Source organism: Schistocerca serialis, chromosome 7 (genome assembly GCF_023864345.2).
Source record: "Schistocerca serialis cubense isolate TAMUIC-IGC-003099 chromosome 7, iqSchSeri2.2, whole genome shotgun sequence".
NCBI lineage: Eukaryota > Metazoa > Arthropoda > Insecta > Orthoptera > Acrididae > Schistocerca > Schistocerca serialis.
Genome location: NC_064644.1, coordinates 169,806,488 through 169,826,910, shown reverse-complemented (window position 1 = coordinate 169,826,910; position 20,423 = coordinate 169,806,488). Strand labels below are relative to the sequence as shown.

General features: G+C 42.9%; 1 protein-coding gene across 1 annotated transcript in view; it reads right to left on the bottom strand.

Annotated features, from left to right (window-relative positions):
* LOC126412543 (myogenesis-regulating glycosidase) overlaps positions 1-20,423 on the bottom strand; it is a 237,326-nt gene that overhangs the window by 41,912 nt on the left and 174,991 nt on the right. The window contains exon 8 of the mRNA XM_050082188.1: positions 11,338-11,588. Within this exon, the coding sequence (XP_049938145.1) occupies positions 11,338-11,588 (251 nt within the window). The remainder of the gene's footprint in view (positions 1-11,337; positions 11,589-20,423) is intronic.

Below are 20,423 nucleotides of genomic sequence, written 5' to 3'. Positions count from 1 at the left end.
AACAGATGCCTATAAGTTGTACGACTATGAACCCCACACATTAATCTAACTACTTTCTTTTGAACAGTGAATACCTTTTGCCTAAGTGTTGGGTTACCCCAAAATATTATTCCGCATGACATCAGAGAGTGGGAGTATGCAAAGTATGTTAGGTTACTAATTTCTACATCCTCAAAATTGGCAATTATTCTGATTGAAAATGTTGTTGAACCTAGTCGCTTTAGGAGATCCAAAATATGAATTTTCTAATTAAGATTCTCATCTATATGCACACCCAAAAACTTAATATTCTCTACCCTGGCTACTGACTTCTTTTGATGTGTTATGTTAATTGAAGGAATTATACTTTTTGCAGCAGAAAATTGGATGTGCTGTGTTTTTTCAAACTTCAAAGCAAGCCCATTCGCAGAAAACCAATTAATAAATTAATAATTATGCTTGTATCATCAGCAAACAGTGTCAGTTCAGCATCTTGTTTCACATATATCAAGAACAGGAGGGGACCCATGATCGAACCTTGTGGAACACCTAATGTAATTTCACCCCACTTACATGAAGTGGCAAACTCCTTTGAATCACTTGAAGCATATAAAGAGACATTTTGCTTCCTGTTCCGTAAATATGACTTAAACCACTCATATGCTGTTCCATTTATACCATAGAATTGTAATTTCTCTACCAATAAGTCATAGTTCACACAATCAAATGCTTTGGATAAGTCACAGAATATTCCTACTGGTGACATTTTACTATTTAAAGACTCTATTATGTGGACAGTGAAATTGTATATTGTTGTCTCAGTGGAACAGCATATCTGAAATCCAAACTGTGATTTACTAAGTATCCCATTACTGTTGAGATGGCTAACCACTCTTGAGTACATTACTTTCTCAAAGATTTTTGAAAATGCTGTAAGCAAGGATACTGGCCGGTAATTATTGACATCTGTGATTTCTCCCTTTTTGTAGAGAGGCCTGACAATGGCATATTTTAACCTGTCTGGAAAAATACCCTGAATCAGTGATGCATTACATATGTGACTCAAAACATCAGCTGTAATTGCTCCACATTGCTTTAATAACTTGTTAGAGATGTCATCTACTCCAACAGAACATTTATTTTTCAAAGATTTGATAATTTTCCTTATTTCACAAGAGGTTGTTAGATGAAACTTAATCTGACTAAAATTTTTCGAAACTGTCTCTTCCATGTACTGCCTGGCTTTTTCTTTTGAACTATTCTCACCAGTTTTTTCTCCTACTCTTAAGAAGTGATTGTTAAACACATTGGCTACCTGTGTACTGTTGGTTACGAAGGTCTCATTCTCTTTTAACAGTTATACTACCTACCCCAGTGGTTACTTTTCCTGTCTCCCTTCTAACAACATTCCATATTTATTTGATTTTATTGCTGGAGTTGTTAATTTCTTCTCTAACATACGTATTTCTTGATTTCCTTACAACTTTTCTCAGTATGTTACAATAATTTTTATAGTGTAAAACTACTTCTGGATCTACACTAGTCCTTGCTGTCTCATACAGTTTTCTTTTTCTTTCTGAAGACACTGTAATACCTGTAGTAATCCAAGGTTTCTTTGAAAAGTTTGTGGCGTTACATTTAGTAATTTTCTTTGGAAAACAATGTTCAAAGAGGGATATAAATTTATCAAGAAATATGCTGCATTTATCATTAGCATTTGGCTCATTATATACGTCTACCCAGTTTACATTTCCTAAACTTTCTTTGAAGTGATCTATAGATACTGGGTTGAGCATCCTCACACTTTTACTTAGAGGTTTCAGAAGTGTGCCGGCCGCGGTGGCCGTGCGGTTCTAGGCGCTGCAGTCCGGAACCGCGGGACCGCTACGGTCGCAGGTTCGAATCCTGCCTCGGGCATGGATATGTGTGACGTCCTTAGGTTAGTTAGGTTTAAGTAGTTCTAAGTTCTAGGGCACTGATGACCTAAGATGTTAAGTCCCATAGTGCTCAGAGCCATTTGAACCATTTTTTTTTTTCAGAAGTGTACACCCTGTTTGTAGTCAAATTAAATCGGGTGATGCTGAGGGAATTAGATTAGGAAATGAGACACTTAAAGTAGTAAAGGAGTTTTGCTATTTGGGGAGTAAAATAACTGATGATGGTCGAAGTAGAGAGGATATAAAATGTAGACTGGCAATGGCAAGGAAAGCGTTTCTGAAGAAGAGAAATTTGTTAACATCGAGTATAGATTTAAGTGTCAGGAAGTCGTTTCTGAAAGTATTTGTATGGAGTGTAGCCATGTATGGAAGTGAAACATGGACGATAACTAGTTTGGACAAGAAGAGAATAGAAGCTTTCGAAATCTGGTGCTACAGAAGAATGCTGAGGATAAGGTGGGTAGATCACGTAACTAATGAGGAGGTATTGAATAGGATTGGGGAGAAGAGAAGTTTGTGGCACAACTTGACTAGAAGAAGGGATCGGTTGGTGGGACTTGTTTTGAGGCATCAAGGGATCACAAATTTAGCATTGGAGGGCAGCGTGGAGGGTAAAAATCGTAGAGGGAGACCGAGAGATGAATACACTAAGCAGATTCAGAAGGATGTAGGTTGCAGTAGGTACTGGGAGATGAAGAAGCTTGCACAGGATAGATTAGCATGGAGAGCTGCATCAAACCAGTCTCAGGACTGAAGACCACAACAACAACACACCCTGTTAGGTTTTGTAAGTTAATCAGTTGTGCATCATGGTCAGATAATCCATTTACCACAGGGAAAACGTGTTTGTTCTACATCCTCTTGCTGTACAAATACATTATATATTGGAGTAATACTGTCCTGAGCTATATGTGTAGGGAAATTGATCACTGATTCTAAGTTACACGTTGTTAACAACACTTCTAGTTCACTTTTCAATCAGAATTGCTTAGAAAGTTAACACTGAAATCACCACAGATTAATGACTTCTTCTTTTTGTCTGACAGACAGCGTAATAGGGAGTCAAACTTTTTTTTGAATAGCTCCCAATCTCTTAGTGGAGACCTGTACGCTTTTGCTAATATCAACATAACATTAGCTAGCTGAAGTTCACATGCGCAACCCTCAAAGTGCTGATGAACACAAAATTTCCTCACTTCAACAGTTCTGTATTTATACCCTTGTTTTATGAAAATGGCAACTCCTCCTTTATCCGTACTAGATCTACAAGTGTAAGATGCTAAATTATACCCATTTACACTGTTGTTACTTGGGTTACTTCTGCTACAATGGGAGACTATAAAGATTTAAGTGAGTCTGAACGTTGTGTTACACTCGGCGCACGAGCGATGGGACACAGCATCACCGAGGTAGCGATGAAGTGCGAATTTTTTCATACGATCATTTCACGAGTGTACCGCGAATGTCAGGAATCCGGTGAAACATCGAATCTCCGACACCAATGCGGTCGGAAAAAGATTCTTCAAGAACGGGACCAACGACGACTGAAGGGAATCGTTCAACGTGATAGAAAGTGCAACCCTTCCGGAAATTGCTGCAGATTTCAATACTGGGCCAACAAGTGTCAGCGTGCAAACCATTCAAAGAAACATCATCGATATGGGCTTTCGGAGCCGAAGGCCCACTCGTGAACCTTTGATGACTGCACGACACAAAGCTTTACGCCTCGCCTGTGCCCGTCAACACCGACACTGGACTGTTGGTGACTAGAAACATGTTGCCTGGTCGGACGAGTCTCGTTTCAAATTGTAGGGAGCGGATGGACGTGTCCGAGTAGGGAGACACCCTCATGAATCCATGGACCCTGCATATCATCAAGGGTCTGTCCAAGCTGGTGGAGGCTCTGTAATGGTGTGGGGCATGAGCAGTTGGAGTCATATGCGACGCCTGAAACGTCTAGATATGACTGTAACAGGTGACACGCACGTAATCATCCTTTCTGATCAACTGCACCCATTCATGTCCCTTGAGCATTCGACGGACTTGGGAAATTCCAGCAGGACAATGCGACACTCCACGCGTCCATGATTGCTACAGAGTGGCTCCAGAAACATTCCTCTGAATTTAATTACTTCCGCTGGTCATCAAACTCTCCAGACATGAACATTATTGAGCGTAGCTGGGATGCCTTGCAACGTGATGTTGAGAAGAGATCTCCACACCTTTTGCTCTTACGGATTTATGGACAGCCCTGCAGGATTCATGGTGCAGTTCCCTCCAGCACTACTTCAGACATTAGTCGAGTCCATGTCACGTCGTGCTGCGGCTCTTCTGCAGTACTTCTCACGATATTAGGCAGGTGTCAACTCTGCAAATAAACTCAACAGCCGAGAGATGGTAACGATAAATAGACAGTTCTTTGTATATTAACATGTTAATCCCCTTACTATTTACTTTAAATATAAAGTCATCATATTTTATATTCTCAACTTATGAAAAGATAAGGAAGTTGCAGTAGAGATACATCAGGCTCTGCCTTGTAGAATTTGAAGCCATAAGTCAGATTGTTTCTAACTAAAATCATGCATTTCTTTATAGATTACTTTTTGTGAAATGACTAGGCTGTTTTCTATGGAATGAGTTTGTTCAATTTGTAGACGTTATCTTTAATTTTAGGCGTGAAAGTTGCAGTTCATAATTTTTATAGTTTATTTTATGAAATGACTGTATGCTTGATTTGTAGATGTAAATTTTGGTTTAGTTGACAGGTCGAGGTGCATTTAACGCCAGCTGAAGTCCACAGATTGATAGTGAACATAGACTGTCTCACTAAAGAGCTCTAGTCAGGGTACAAGTGTACACGTGTATCGGCAAGATAGAGTAAATCGAGCTTGTAAATGTGGTATATCTTCATTTGTTCTATACAATGTATAACAGTATTTCTTGCAGAAATATTACTTCTCATTTGTTCTATTTATCTGACAGATTCAGACGGTGGTCATAACCGAAACGCACTAACGTGTGTATTTTTTACAAAAAATAAATATAAATAACAATTAACACAGACAGTTATACTGGCCAGGGATACTGATCGCAGACTTGTACAATGATTCATATCATTTATAGACAAAATTTCTCCTTCACAATTCCTTCTTTTCCATAGAAGCATTTCTATTTTTGTAAGGTGCAAAAGGTGCATGGTAGAAATTAGTAACAGAGTACAGTATTTTTTTTTTAATGTAACTGGTCAGCACGTGCTCATACAGAATGACAATTATTGAACTATATGGAATAAAAACGTGAGTTGGTTACGAACTACGACGTGCACAGTCTTTATTCAACATGTAAACGTCGCTGCAGATATTCGGATTTAGGTTATGACTTGTATGATATGCCTGCTATAATTGGAGTTGATGTGGCGCAGACGAAATGCGAAATTCTGCATGGGTGGCTAAAGTATCAGAACATCGATGCTGTCGATGACATCCTCAATGGTTGTTTTCAGCTGTGCAATGGTTTTGGGTTTACTGCTGTACACCCTGTCTTTAACAAACACCGAAAAAAGGAGTCGCAAGTGTTCAGATCCGAAGAATATGGCGGCCAATCAAGGCCCATGCCAGTAGCCTCTCGGTATTCCAGAGCCAGAATGCGATACCCAAAGTGCTCCTCCAGGACATAAAATACTCTCCTGTTTCCATGTGGTCGAGATCCATCTTGCATGAACCACATATTGTCGAAATCAGGGTCACTTTGGATAATGGGATGAAATCATCTTCCAAAACCTTCATGTACCATTCGGTAGTCACCGTGCCATCAAGGAATCTCGCACCGATTATTCCGTGACTTGACATTGCACACCACACAGTCACCCACAGCGGGTGAGAAGACTTCTTGCTCGCGAAATGCGGATTCTCAGTCACTTAATTGCGCCAATTTTGCTTATTGACGAACTCATCCCAATAAAATTGGGCCTCTTCGATAAACCAAACCATATTCACATACTACACTACTGGTCATTAAAGTTGCTACACGACGAAGATGACGTGTTACAGACGCGAAATTTAACCGACAGGAAGAGGATGCTGTGATATGCAAATGGTTTGCTTTTCAGAGCATTCACACAAGGTTGGCGCCGGTGGTGAAACCTATAACATTCTGACATGAGGAAAGTTTCGAACCGATTTCTAATACACAAACAGCAGCTGACCGTCGTTGGTGGTGAAACGTTGTTGTGATGCCTCGTGTAAGGAGGAGAAATGCGTATCAACACGTTTCCGACTTTGATAAAGGTCGAATTGCAGCCTATCGCGATTGCGGTTTATCGTATGGCGACATTGCTGCTCGCGTTGGTCGAGATCCAATGACTGTCAGCAGAATATGGAATCGGTGGGTTCAGGAGGGTAATACGGAACGCCGTGCTGGATCCCAATGGCCTCGTATTACTAACAGTCGAGATGACAGGCATCTTATCCGCATGGCTGTAACGGATCGTGCAGCCACGTCTCGATCCCTGAGTCAACAGATGGGGACGTTTGCAAGACAACAACCATCTGCACGAATAGTTGACGACGCTTGCAGCAGCATGGACTATCACCTCGGAGACCTTGGCTGCGGTTACCCTTGATGCTGCGTCACAGACAGGAGCGCCTGCGATGGTGTACTCAACGACGAACCTGGGTGCACTAATGGCAAAACGTCATTTTTTCGGATGAATCCCGGTTCTGTTTACAGCATCATGATGGTCGCACCCTTGTTTGGTGACATCGCGGTGAACGCACATTGGAAGCACGTATTCGTCATCGCCATACTGGCGTATCACCCGGTGTGATGGTATGGGGTGCTTTTGGTTACACGTTTCGGTCACCTCTTGTTCGCACTGACGGCACTTTGAACAGTGGGCGTTACATTTCTGATGTGTTACGACCCGTGGCTCTACCCTTCATTCGATCCCTGCGAAACCCTACATTTCAGCAGGATAATGCACGACCGCATGTTGCAGGCCCTGTACGGGCCTTTCTGGATATAGAAAATGTTCGACTGCTGCCCTGGCCAGCACATTCTCTAGATCTCTCACCAACTGAAAACGTCTTGTCAATGGTGGCCCAGCAACTGGCTCGTCACAATACGCCAGTCACTACTCTTGATGAACTGTGGTATCGTGTTGAAGGTGCATGGGCAGCTGTACCTGTACACGCCATCCAAGCTCTGTTTGACTCAATGCTCAGGCGTATCAAGGCCGTTATTACGGCCAGAGGTGGTTGTTCTGGGTACTGACTTCTCAGGATCTATGCACCCAAATTGCGTGAAAATGTAATCACATGTCAGTTCTGGTAAAACATATTTGTCCAATGAATACCCGTTTATCATTTGCATTTCTTCTTGGTGTAGCAATTTTTATGGCCAGTAATGTAATTCACATCACGCCCCGCGGCCAACCACGCAGTTTGAATGTCCTAATGCAAACCTTTCAAAAGTTATGGCGATTTTATTTCATATACGCTGAAGAGCCAAAGAAAATGGTACACCCGCCTAATATCGTGTAGCCCCCCCGCGAGCACGCGGAAGTGCCGCAACACGACGTGGCATGTACTCGACTAATAGTGCTGGAGAGAATTGACAACATGAATCATGCAGAGCTGTCCATAAATCCGTAAGAGTACGAGGAGGTCGAGATCTCTTGTGAACAGCACCTTTCAAGGCATCCCTAATATCCTCTATAATGTTCATGTCTGGGGAGTTTGGTGGCCAGCGGAAGTGTTTAAACTCAGAAGAGTGTTCCTGGAGCCACTCTGTAGCAATTCTGGAAGTGTGGGTTGTCGCATTGTCCTGCTGCTGCAATTCCCCAATTTCCTCGGAACGCACAATGCACATGAATGAATGCAGGTGATCAGACGAGATGCTTACGTGCGTGTCACCTGTCAGAGGCATATCTAGACGTATCATGGGGCCCCATATTACTCCAACCGCACACGCTCCACACCATTACAGAGGCTCCACCAGCTCGAACAGTCCCCTGCTAACATGCAGGGTCCGTGGGTTCATGAGGTTGTCTCCATACCCGTACACGTCCATCCGCTCGATACAATTTGAAACGACACTCGTCCGATCAGGCAACATGTTTCCAGTGATCAACAGTCCAGTGTCGGTGTTGACGGGCCCAGGCGAGGCATAAAGCTTTGTGTCGTGCAATCATCAAGCGTACACGAGTGGGTCTTCCGTTCCGAAAGCCCATATCGATGATGTTTCGTTGAATGGTTCGCACACCAACACTTGTTGATGGCCAAGCATTGAAATCTGCAGAAATTTGCGGAAGGGTTGCACTTCTGTCACGCTGAACGATTCTCTTCAGTCGTCGTTGGTCCCGTTTTTGCAGGACCTTTCTCCGGCCGCAGCGATGTCGGAGATTTGATGTTTTACCGGATTCCTGATATTCACGGTACACTCGTGAAATGGTTTCACGGGGAAATCTCCACTTCATCGCTACCTCGGAGATTCTATGTCTCATCCCTCCTGCACCTGACTATAACACTAAGTTCATACTCAGTTAAATCTCGATAACCTGCCATAGTTAGCAGCAGTAACCGACGTAACAACAGCCCCAGACAATTGTTGTCTTATACAAGCGTTGCCGTTTGCAGCGCAGTATTCTGCCTATTTACATATCTCTGTATTTGAATACGCATGCCTATACCAGTTTCTTTGGATCTACAGTGTAGTTCACTCTGTATTTACATGTTGTTGTTGTTATTGTTGTGGTATTCAGTCCTGAGACTGGTTTGATGCAGCTCGCCATGCTACTCTATCCTGTGCAAGCATCTTCATCTCCCAGTACCTACTGCAACCTACATCCTTCTGAATCTGCTTGGTGTATTCATCTCTTGGTCTCCCTCTACGATTTTTACCCTCCACGCTGCCCTCCAATACTAAATTTGTGATCCCTCGATGCCTCAGAACATGTCCTACCAACCGATCCCATCTTCTAGTCAAGTTGTGCCAAAAACTTCTCTTCTCCCCAAACCTATTCAATACTTCCTCATTAGTTATGTGATCTACCCATCTAATCTTCAGCATTCTTCTGTAGCACCACATTTCGAAAGCTTCTATTCTCTTCTTGTCCAAACTATTTATCGTCCATGCCTCACTTCCATACATGGCTACACTCCATACAAATACTTTCAGAAACGACTTCCTGACACTTAAATCTATACTCGATGTTAACAAATTTCTCTTCTTCAGAAACGCTTTCCTTGCCATTGCCAGTCTACGTTTTATATCCTCTCTACTTCGACCATCATCAGTTATTTTGCTCCCCAAATAGCAAAACTCCTTTACTACTTTAAGTGTCTCATTTCCTAGTCTAATTCCCGCAGCATCACCCGACTTAATTCGACTCAATTCCATTATCCTCGTTTTGCTTTTTTTGGTGTTCATCTTATACCGTCCTTTCAAGACACTGTCCATTCCGTTCAACTGCTCTTCCAAGTCCTTTGGTGCCTCTGACAGAATTACAATGTCATCGGTGAACCTCAAAGTTTTTATTTCTTCTCCATGGATTTTAATACCTATTCCGAATTTTTCGTTTCTTTCCTTTACTGCTTGCTCACTATAGAGACTGAGTAACAGCGGTGAGAGACTACAACCCTGTCTCACTCCCTTCCCAACCACTGCTTCTCTTTGATGTCCCTCGACTCTTATAACTGCCATCTGGTTTCTGTACAAATTGTAAATAGCCTTTTGCTCCCTGTATTTTACCCCTGGCACCTTCAGAATTTAAAAGAGAGTATTCGAGTCAACGTTGTCAAAAGCTTTTTCTAAGTCTACAAATGCTAGAAACGTAGGTTTGTATTTACATATCAAAATGTAATATGAATGTAAAATGAGGCGTTCCACATAATTATGATTAACTGTCTACACAAATGACGCATGGGACATGAAACTAACTGACTGCTTTGAGTGAATCAGTGCATTCGTCAATTCCGGTGTCGAGTACCTCCTTCTAACAGCCGTGTACCGCAAGTCTCTAGACGAACGGAAGGCTCCAAATGATTGGAAAAGAGCACAAGTAGTGCACAGACTACAAGACGGGTCGTCGAGCAGATGCGCAAAACTATAGACGTATATCTCTGACGTCGATCTGTTGTAGAATTTTAGAAAATGTTTTTTGTTCACGTAACATGTCGTTTCTGGAAACCCAGAATCTAATCTGAAGGAATCATCATGGATTCCGGAAACAGCGATCGTGTGAGACGCAACTCGCTTTATTTGTTCATGAGACCCAGAAAATATCAGATACAGGCTCCCAGGTAGATGCTATTTTCCTTGACACCCGGAAGGCGTTCGATACAGTTCCGCACTGTCGTTTGATAAACAAAGTAAGAGCCTACGGAATATCAGACCAGCTGTGTGGCTGGATTGAAGAGTTTTTAGCAAGCAGAAAACAGCATGTTGTTTTCAATGGATAGACGTCTGCAGACGTTAAAGTAACCTCTGGCGTACCACAGGGGAGTGTTATGGGACCATTGCTTTTCACAATATATATATATATATATAATGACCTAGTAGATAGTGTCGGAAGCTCAGTGTGGCTTTTCGCGGATGATGCTGTAGTATACAGAGAAGTTGCAGCATTAGAAAATTGTAGCGAAATGCAGGAAGATCTGCAGCGGACAGGCACTTGGTGCAGGGAGTGGCAACTGAACCTTAACATAGACAAATGTAACGTATTGCGAGTACATAGAAAGAAGGATCCTTCATTGTATGATTATATGATAGCGGAACAAACACTGGTAGCAGTTACTTCTGTAAAATATCTGGGAGTATACGTGCGGAACGATTTGAAGTGGAATGATCATAAAAAATTAAATGTTGGTAAGGCGTGTACCAGGTTGAGATTCATTGGGAGAGTCCTTAGAAAATGTAGTCCATCAACAAAGGAGGTGGCTTACAAAACACTCGTTCGACCTATACTTGAGTATTGCTCATCAGTGTGGGATCCGTACGAGGTCGGGTTGACGGAGGAGATAGAGAAGATCCAAAGAAGAGCGGCGCGTTTCGTCATGGGGTTATTTGGTAAGCGTGATAGCGTTACGGAGATGTTTAGCAAACTCCAGTGGTAGAGTCTGCAAGATAGGCGCTCTGCATCGCGGTGTGTCTTGCTGTCCAGGTTTCGAGAGGGTCCGTTTCCGGATGAGGTATCGAATATATTGCTTCCGCCTACTTATACCTCCCGAGGAGATCACGAATGTAAAATTAGAGAGATTAGAGCGCGCACGGAGGCTTTCAGACAGTCGTTCTTCCCGCGAACCATACGCGACTGGAACCGGAAAGGGAGGTAGTGACAGTGGCACGTAAAGTGCCCTCCGCCACACACCGTATAAATGTAGATGTAGATGAAGTAGTGGCGGTCAAGGTGCGGACTCACGGTGTGGTTGTTGGTGACGTCGAGCACGCCGGCGCTGAGCAGCCCCGGGCCGCGGGCGACGAGCGCGGGCACGTAGTAGGGCGTGTCCCTCTGCGCCACCAGCAGGCGCGCCCTCACCGCCTCGGCGAAGTGCGCCGACTCCGTGCTGACGAACGGCTGCACGCCCAGCACCAGGCCGAAGCCGCGCCGCTGCAGGATGTCGAACGTCTCCTCCCACGTCGCGAACCGCTCCGCGTCCAGCTCCAGGTCACCTGACCACCGCACGCGACGTCTCAACACACTGACAAAAGGCTCTGAGCACTATTGGACTTAACTTCTTAGGTCATTAGTCCCCTAGAACTTAGAACTACTTAAACCTAACTAACCTAAGCACATCACACGCATCCGTGCCCGAGGCAGGATTCGAACCTGCGACCGTAGCGGTCGAGTGGTTCCAGACAGAAGCGCCTAGAACCGCTCGGTCACAGCGGCTGGCCCTCGTGCGAAGGAAACTATGGTTGAAAGTTGGAGAGTGTGGGAGCTGAGTGGTAATGCTAATCATATGGTACTATAAACGCTTAATACTGTGCGAGATAGCACCGATGGTGTAGGGGTAGCGTCTTTGATTAGTAATCAGCCCCGGCCGAAGACTTCCGGTGTAAGAAGTCACCTTCATTCAGCCAACGGCCTTGTCAAAGAGGGTGGGGGACCGCACAGAATTTAGGGCACTCTTTTGCCCTTGGGTTGGGAAACTGCCCCTAAAGGGCGGGAGAATCAGCAATGATCAACGCCTTGAGGATGCATAAAGCAGTGGAAACTACTGCATTAAAGACACAATGTGTATTCACGGATGATGTTGCTTCTAATTGAAAAGCGTCATGGTGATCTCTCCACTAGAAAAAGATTGGTGACTAGTTCGTCATTCGGATCTGCCAAGGGGCCGCTGACCATGAGGAGAAAATTGAATAACCAACGAAAGGATAACGTTCTACGAGTCGGGTCGTGGAATGTCAGAAGTCTGAACGTGGAAGGGAAAGCAGAAAATCTGAGAAGGGAAACGCAAAGGTTAAATCTTAGATATAGTAGCCATTAGTGAAATGAAAAGGAAAGAAGACAAGGATTTTTCGTCAGATGAGTATAGGGTAATATCAATAGCAGCAGAAAAGGGTAGAACGGGAGTAGGACTCGTTGTGAATAGGAAGGTAGGGCTGAGAGTGAGTTACTTTGAACAGTTCAGTGATAGGGTGGTTGTCATCACAGTCGACAGCAAACCAAAACCCACAACGATAGCTCAGGTATACGCGACGACGTCGCAAGCCGAAAATGAATAGAGAAAGTATGCGAGAATACTGAGCGTGTAATTCAGTGCGCAAAGGGATATCTAATAGGCAAGAGGGATTGGAATGATGATGTAAGGGAAGGGGTAGCAGAAATGGTTACGGAATAATATGGGCTTGGTACTAGGATTGGGAGAGGAGAAAGATTGAGTTGTGCAACAAATTTCAGCTAGTAAGAGCGAAAACTCTATTCAAGAATCACAAGAGGAATAGGTATACTTCGAAAAGGCTGTGACATACGGGAAGATTTCAGCTGGATTTCAATTACATCATGGTCAGGCGGAGATTTCGGAATCAGATACTGGATTGTAAGACGTAACCAGCAGCAGATAAAGGCTCAAATCACAAGATTAGGCCGAAGTTTAAGAGATTAGTCAAGAAGAATCAATGCACAACGAAGGGGGATGTGGAAGTACTAAGTAATGAAGAGAAGCGCTTGAAATTCTCTAACACTATAGATACTGCGATAATGAAGAGCTCAGTAGGCTGTACAGCTGAAGAGGAATTGTCATCTCTAAAACGGGCTATAATAGAAATTGGGAAGGAAAACATAGGTGCAAAGAAGGTAGCTGCGAAGAAACCATGGGTGACAAAGAAATACTTCAACTGATCGAGGAAAGGAGGAAGTACAAAAATGTTCTGGGTAACTCAGGAATACAGAAACACAAGTTCAAATGGTTCAAATGGCTCTGAGCACTATGGGACTCAACATCTGAGGTCATCAGTCCCATAGAACTTAGAACTACTTAAACCTAACTAATCTCAGGGGCATCACGCACATCCATGCCCGAGGCAGGATTCGAACCTGCGACCGTAGCAGCAGCGTGGTTCCGGACTGAAGCGCCTAGAACCGCTCGGCCACTCCAGCCGGCCACACTGACACGTCTCACGTTACACTGACAGAAATGACCTCGACCGAACAGTACCCCACTGATACTCCAGTATTTCCGTACCTCTGGGATACACTTGCAACGTAACCTACCAGTACTGGTGGTAGTGGTGGTAAAAGTCTACCTATGTAGGTAGATTACCGTCGCTTTGACATATCCTACCGCTACTGCAAGCTACCTCTGCGAGTTATTGCTGGGTATTAATAATTTCTAGCGGAAGGTTTTAACGAACCGGTAGAAATTTGAATGCAACGGATAACGCATTTTTTTTAACCACTACAGAAGGCACCTATACAGGGCTTAAAAGGCAGTATATAGCTTTTATTTGCTTTCATGACCCAGAATTCGACTGTGGTACTGACTGCCACTCATTCTTTATGATGGAAGGAGTAAATAATCAGTCGAGGGTAGAGATTAATTGATATTTATTCAGTACCGATGGTATTTCAACAACAAGTCGTGTTTCTCTTACAATGTACATCATCAAAACCGGTCTCTAGTTAACATGGTTCAGTTTCGCCACGTAATTATGGAATGGGACAGAGGAGCGCAGACCTGGCTTCAATGTAAGTCTATACAACCGCACAATTATACCTAAACCCTCGGTTATTACATTCAGTTGCTATAGATCACTCAGAACGAGTTCCGCAAAGACGATACAAGCAAAACTAGGTCAGGGTGGAAGAGTATTTCGCAAATCTTTATCAAATCAGTGGGCATTAAAATCCGATACTTTTCCTAGTGGCACGAGTATTTTACGTAACGCACAAAATCGCCAACAAATCAAATCGTTATGGGGGTGCACAAGAAACATGACTTCAATGCTGTTCAACCCACATGGCCAAGTTTCAGTAACCAACAGAAACCCAGAAAAATATGGACACACACGATTATTCCTTCCCTATTTTACACTCGCTCACTATCGTATGATTATTCATCGTGTACAATATATTTTCAGACCGAGACCAATTTATCAATGCGGCGATGCTCCAACCGACCACGTGGGGCGAAAGCAAGTTCACAAAGAAATCATATGGAAAATGAATAAAAATCCCCAAAATATTACTGTAAATGGAAGAGCAGATTAAAATACATTGAATGAGTGAATTTCCGTTAAGCACAGAGCAATATCGTGACCGTGAGCTTAAGGCACATGGTGCGTTGCCTGAACAAGGCACTAACGCAAGGTCTACTGAAATTCGAGTAAATTAAGAAAATCAATTCCCTTATGGGGTTCAGTGGTAATTTCGCACCTGATTTCAACATCTGGACTTCATTACAGAGCAGATTTCAGACAATCTAATACCTATGTTAACATTACCAAAACGAGAGCTGCGTCTCCGTGTCTGTCCAGCACCACGATCCAGGAACAAGTGCACCTCCAACCGAATTCGCCTAACCGTTCCGCTTACAAACGTGGTGGGGGTGGCGAGCCAACCTGATAGAGCCAATACGCGCGCCTACGTGTCATCTTTGCCCTGACCTGCAAACTTGGTCTCTGCTAAACTTGTTCACGCTTGGGGGTTGGTACTACTCTACCCCAGAACGACCATTCATGCAGTGCTACAATCTGTGCCTAAAGCTTTCTGCTAGTTCACACACTCACTCATTTATACCGTCCAGGCCGCACAAAGGAAAGGAAAATGGGAAACGTGGTACACAACAGAAAAAATTCAATAAATAACACTGTTTAGTCCATTCTCTCCTTTTGGACACCAGCTGAGGTATTACCTGCAAGAGAAGAAACTCTTGCTAATAATTTCTGCGTGCTATCAATTTAATAAAACATTGGAACGGTACAACAAATTCCGTTTCACACTGAACAGTATTACATCCCTGTGCGAGCTTACTTTTAAGGGTTTCCACTACAGAAAAACATTACGGTTTTAGGAAAAAAATAGTGTGGGCACAACCTGGCTATTGGCTGTCTCTTTACCTTTTAGAGGAGGTCGCAACACAGGATATACAGAGGACATGCGCGCACAACCTGTCTCCATCTTTGGGGTTTTGAGAAAGGTCGAATCATTGGCATGAGCGACGTGGGAGCATCGTGCCGACAAATCGCGCAGACAGTAGGAAGAATGGTGACGAGACGCGCTATGGACAACATGAGGCGTAGCGCCATATACCGATCCTGACTAGGAGGCGGCTAAGTGGGAGATGTGTCTCACAGCTGGATAGCGACAGATGGTGACGCGAGATTGGACGCGCACGTAGTTTATGTATCAGCCGATAGAGGACAGTATTGGATAGGGGACTGTGATTTAGTTTCGATTGTGCCCACTAGAGTGCACTAAAGTGATAGAATGTTTTTCATAAAATGTTCTAGTATTTTCATAAAGTGTTATTATGTCTTTTTGTGTGTGTAAAATGTTATAAATATGTTTTAGCAGTATGAATGATGCGTGAATGTAGTTTAATGTTAAAATGAAGATAATATCGGTGGGATCCTGACCGTGGAACGTCGCAAGGAGAAGCTCCATGGCTCGACGCACGGCGCTGCAGACTGAGCGACTACTTGGTGTGACCGAAACTCGTCAAAAGGGTGTCTTTCGCGCCGCGCGACACCTCAAGAGTGGCCCAACCAACCCAGAATCGTCTCAACGGCTTAACTAACAACAATAATGCTGCTTAAGCTTAGCTGAACATCAGTTACGAACGATTACTCAATTATACTAACCGATAAGGGCAGAGGCGTTTCTCAAAATCTCTGAAATATTTACCAATTTATCCGCACCCTTGCAATTGTCATATTTTTTTATGTACGATTTAGCGCATTGAAAAAACATTTTAATTTCTTTCCCGGCCCTCATGATACACAGGGCAGCGCCGCTTAACAACAGTAGGATCCTTTTTTTACTGAAATTTATTGGCATGAAGTATATTAACTTCTACCGACATCTACCGAACCAGACTAACTCACTATGAAGTTTGCAGACTTAAACAAAATTTGACAAATTACTCATACTTTGAACTTTTGGCTACCAGACAAGTGAGAGTAGCACACACGCTCTGTGGATTTCACAAAATCTTAATTACGTATACAGACAGTTCATCTATAGGTTTTGATGACTCAGTCTGCAAGTATCGAAATATATAATATAAATGACAGTATGACTGCAGTGACTTACACCACCAAGGGACCGCAGACCTTAGTATCTGAGAAACATTCAATTCGATATCTCTACCCTTTCCTGAGAAAAAGGGGTCTTAACAGTCAGACGGAGAGACAGACAGACAGACAGACAGACGGTCAGTGTGAAGTGATCCTCTAAGGGTTCCGTTGTTCCCGAATGAATTACGAATCCTAAAAACCATAACAAAAGATGTTATCATGCAAGGTAGAGCAGTATATGCACAGAGACCAGAAAAATGATATAATATGCTATGTTGTTGTTTTTGTGGTCTTCAGTCCGAAGACTGGCTTGACGCAGCTATCTATGCTGTTCTACCAAGCGCAAGCCTTTTCATTTCCAAGTAAATTCTGTAACCTCTGTCCTTTTGAATCTGCTCACTATATTCATCACTTGGTGTTCCTCTACGATTCTGAGCGGTTGTAGGCGCTACAGTCTGGAACCGCGCGACCGCTATGGTCGCAGGTTCGAATCCTGCCTCGGGCATCGATGTGTGTGATGTCCTTATTTATGTTAGTTAGGTTTAAGTAGTTCTAAGTTCTAGGGGACTGATGACCTAAGCAGTTAAGTCCCATAGTGCTCTGAGCCATTTGAACCATTTCTACGATTCTGACCCCCCCCCCCCCCCCGCACACACACACACACACACACATCCCTGTGCAACACTAAATTTGTCATCCCTTGATCTCTCAGAATGTGTCCTATCAATTTTTTTTCTCCCTATTTCTGTTCATTATCTCCTCATTAGTTATGTGATATACCCATCTAATCTTCAGAACTCTTTTGCAGCGCCACAATTCAAAAGCTTCTATTCTCTTCGTATCCAAACTGCTTATCGTCCATCTTTCACTTTTATGTGTAGCTACCCTCCCCCCGTCGGAGGTTCGAGTCCCGAGTCCTCCCTCGGGCATGGGTATGTGTGTGTGTGTGTGTGTGTGTGTGTGTATGTGTGTGTGTGTGTGTCGTCCTTAGCGTAAGTTTAAGTTAGGTTAAATAGTGTGTAAACTTAGGGACCGATGACCTCAGCAGTTTGGTCCCATAAGACCTTACCACAAAGTTCCTAATTTTGGCTACCCCATAGACAAATACCTTCAGGAAAAACTTTCTAACACTTAAATCTATATTCGATGTTAACAAATTTCTCTTCTTCAGAAACGTTTTTCTTACCATTTCCAGCCTCAATTTTATATCCTCTCTACTTCGGCCATCACCTGCTATCTTTCTGCTCAAATACGTAGCAAAACTCGTGTACTACTTTAAGTGTCTCGTTTCCTAATGTAGTTCCCTTAGCACCACCTGATTTAATTCGACTACGTTGTTTTGTTTTTGCTTATGTTCATCTTATATCATCTTTTCAAGAAACTGGTCATTCCGTTCTGTTGCTTTTCCAAGTCATTTCCTGTACCTGATAGAATTACAACGTCACTCGTTAACCTCAAGCTTTTATTTCTTCCCCCTGAACACTAATTCCTTGACCTAATTTCTGCTTTGTCTCGTTACTACTTGCTCATTGTATACATAGAATAACCCTGTCTCACTCCCTTTCGTACCCATCGAGTCTTCTAACTGCCATCTGGTTTCCGTGCAAGCTGTAAACAGCCTTTCGCTCTCTGTGTTTTACCCCTGCTACCTTCAGAATTTCAAAAAGTAAATTGCCGTCAACGTTGCCAAAACTTTCCCTAAGTCTACAAATGCTGTAAACGTACGTTTGCCTGTCGTTGACCTATGTTCTAAGATAAGTCGTAGTATCAGTATTGCCTCGCGCCTTCCTACATTTCTCCGAAATCCAAACTTATCTTCCCCGAGGTCGGCTTCTACCAGTTTTTCAATTCTTTTGTGGAGACTTCGTATTAGTATTTTGCAATCATGACTTATTAATCTGATATTTCAGTAATATTCGTGTAAAATAAATGCCTAGATTCACGCAGTTATATCGATGAAATCTTCGAAATATGCATTTCCCCCAAATGGCCAAAACATGGAAACATGAATGCAACATGCTTTAACTTGTAAATCCGAGCTTTGCTTATGACTCAAAGTTTGGGAAACGTTGAAATGGCTCTGGAACAGGGTAAATAGAAAGGATTAACCCTTTGAGCCCAAGTGGTTTCTGCCTGAAACTACTATTTTGTTAATTTTTTTGCGGTACTAGTGCCTTTCGCGTGAAACAACGATGCTATTGCGAGACACAAACCCCAAGCTGTACACTGAACTATTCTACGAATGCATTGGAATATAGGTGTCGTTTACAGCAATCAAAGCAACAGTCGGTGCGGAGTTTTTTGTACGTGAGTGTAGGAGATATGTGTCCGCAATTTTTTTTATATAATTTACTTGACACGTGGATTTTGCATTGTGATCTTATTGACGAGACCATTGAGAGTGAAAGTAAGTATATCTAAAGTTATTGCGACGTAAATTTGAGTTTGTACTACAGGCTTTAGGAGTGGTTTCGAGGCGAAACCACTGGGACTGTTTGTACTTTCATATCTAATTTTGTAATTGCGTGTAAATTTTTTTAATTTTTAGGCCCATTTTTGTTGTTATTTGGAACTATAATTTGTTTTAGGCATTATATGTTCATAGAAGTTTCCAGACGTCACCCATGATCTAAACGTCTTTCTTTTAGAGGAGGAAATTCCGAGTGATTTGGATTCACAGATATGTGAGGCAGAAACTGCCCTGAGGATGCTTCTGTATATGTTCTCCAACAGGCAAGTACAGCAGGAACTTCATCTCCTTTGCCAGATCCTGAACTACTCATTGAAAATGCTGTTCATGACGACGGTGATGACGACAGTGCAGATGAGCCTGCCATGACAAACTCACAAATATGATGGTTTACACTGTACAAATTAGCAGCTGAGCATGACTTCCTTGAAGTGGTCGGATCAAATGTTGATGTAAGCAGTCAATCTCCCACAGAAGTGTTTTTGAGCTTTTTTTCCAACGGGAAATGATGGCAGACTGATAAATGTAGGTCCCAGTGGTTCCAATATGAGACTACCTCCATAAAACAATCGGTTATTTACTTTTGGACAATTGAAGACTGGAAATGGGAAACACTGAAAGTGCCAAAACACTGCAAATACCACAAAGGTTTCCTTTTAGTTCACAAGACGGCCGATAAATATAGGAGAATGAGTGTTCCATCGACAGCGGCACGGTGAACGCCGAATGTGCCATTCGCCTAAAGGCAGTGATTGTAGTAAGCTGTGCCTGCTGAGAGTTCCTACCGTTGTAGCTCTTTGAATGTTGTGTTAACTCATTCTATGGTGTGATAACTGTGTCGTACGATGTTGCGATGTTGTTAGCTTCAGTGTAGCTTGTTCCAGTACGTATCTTTTAAAGTGTTGAAATCAAGTTTTTAGTGTCCACTCGTAGTTACATGCCTTCCGATAGAGACTTTGGTGTTTTAGAGAAAAGGAAAAAGAATGTTAAACGCAGTGGTGCCTGAGGAACTGGAAAATGTGGTGGTCCCAAGTAGTGTAAGGAAAACCTTTTATGATTATCAGCATGGGTAAAGGTGGTTTCTTGGATCTGGCTTCCTTAGCTAATACGTATCTTAACAGCAGCAGACTAAGGACAACCTAAGCTTGAAGTGATAGTTTCACTTCAGACAAGAAAGGCAAGCTTCTAATGAAAACTCGTTTTGATGAAAAAGACTGGACTGAGTTGTCTGTGTTCAAAAAGGGAGAGAACTTCAATGATCAGGCGTCCTTATGAAATGTAACCCAACTTTCACT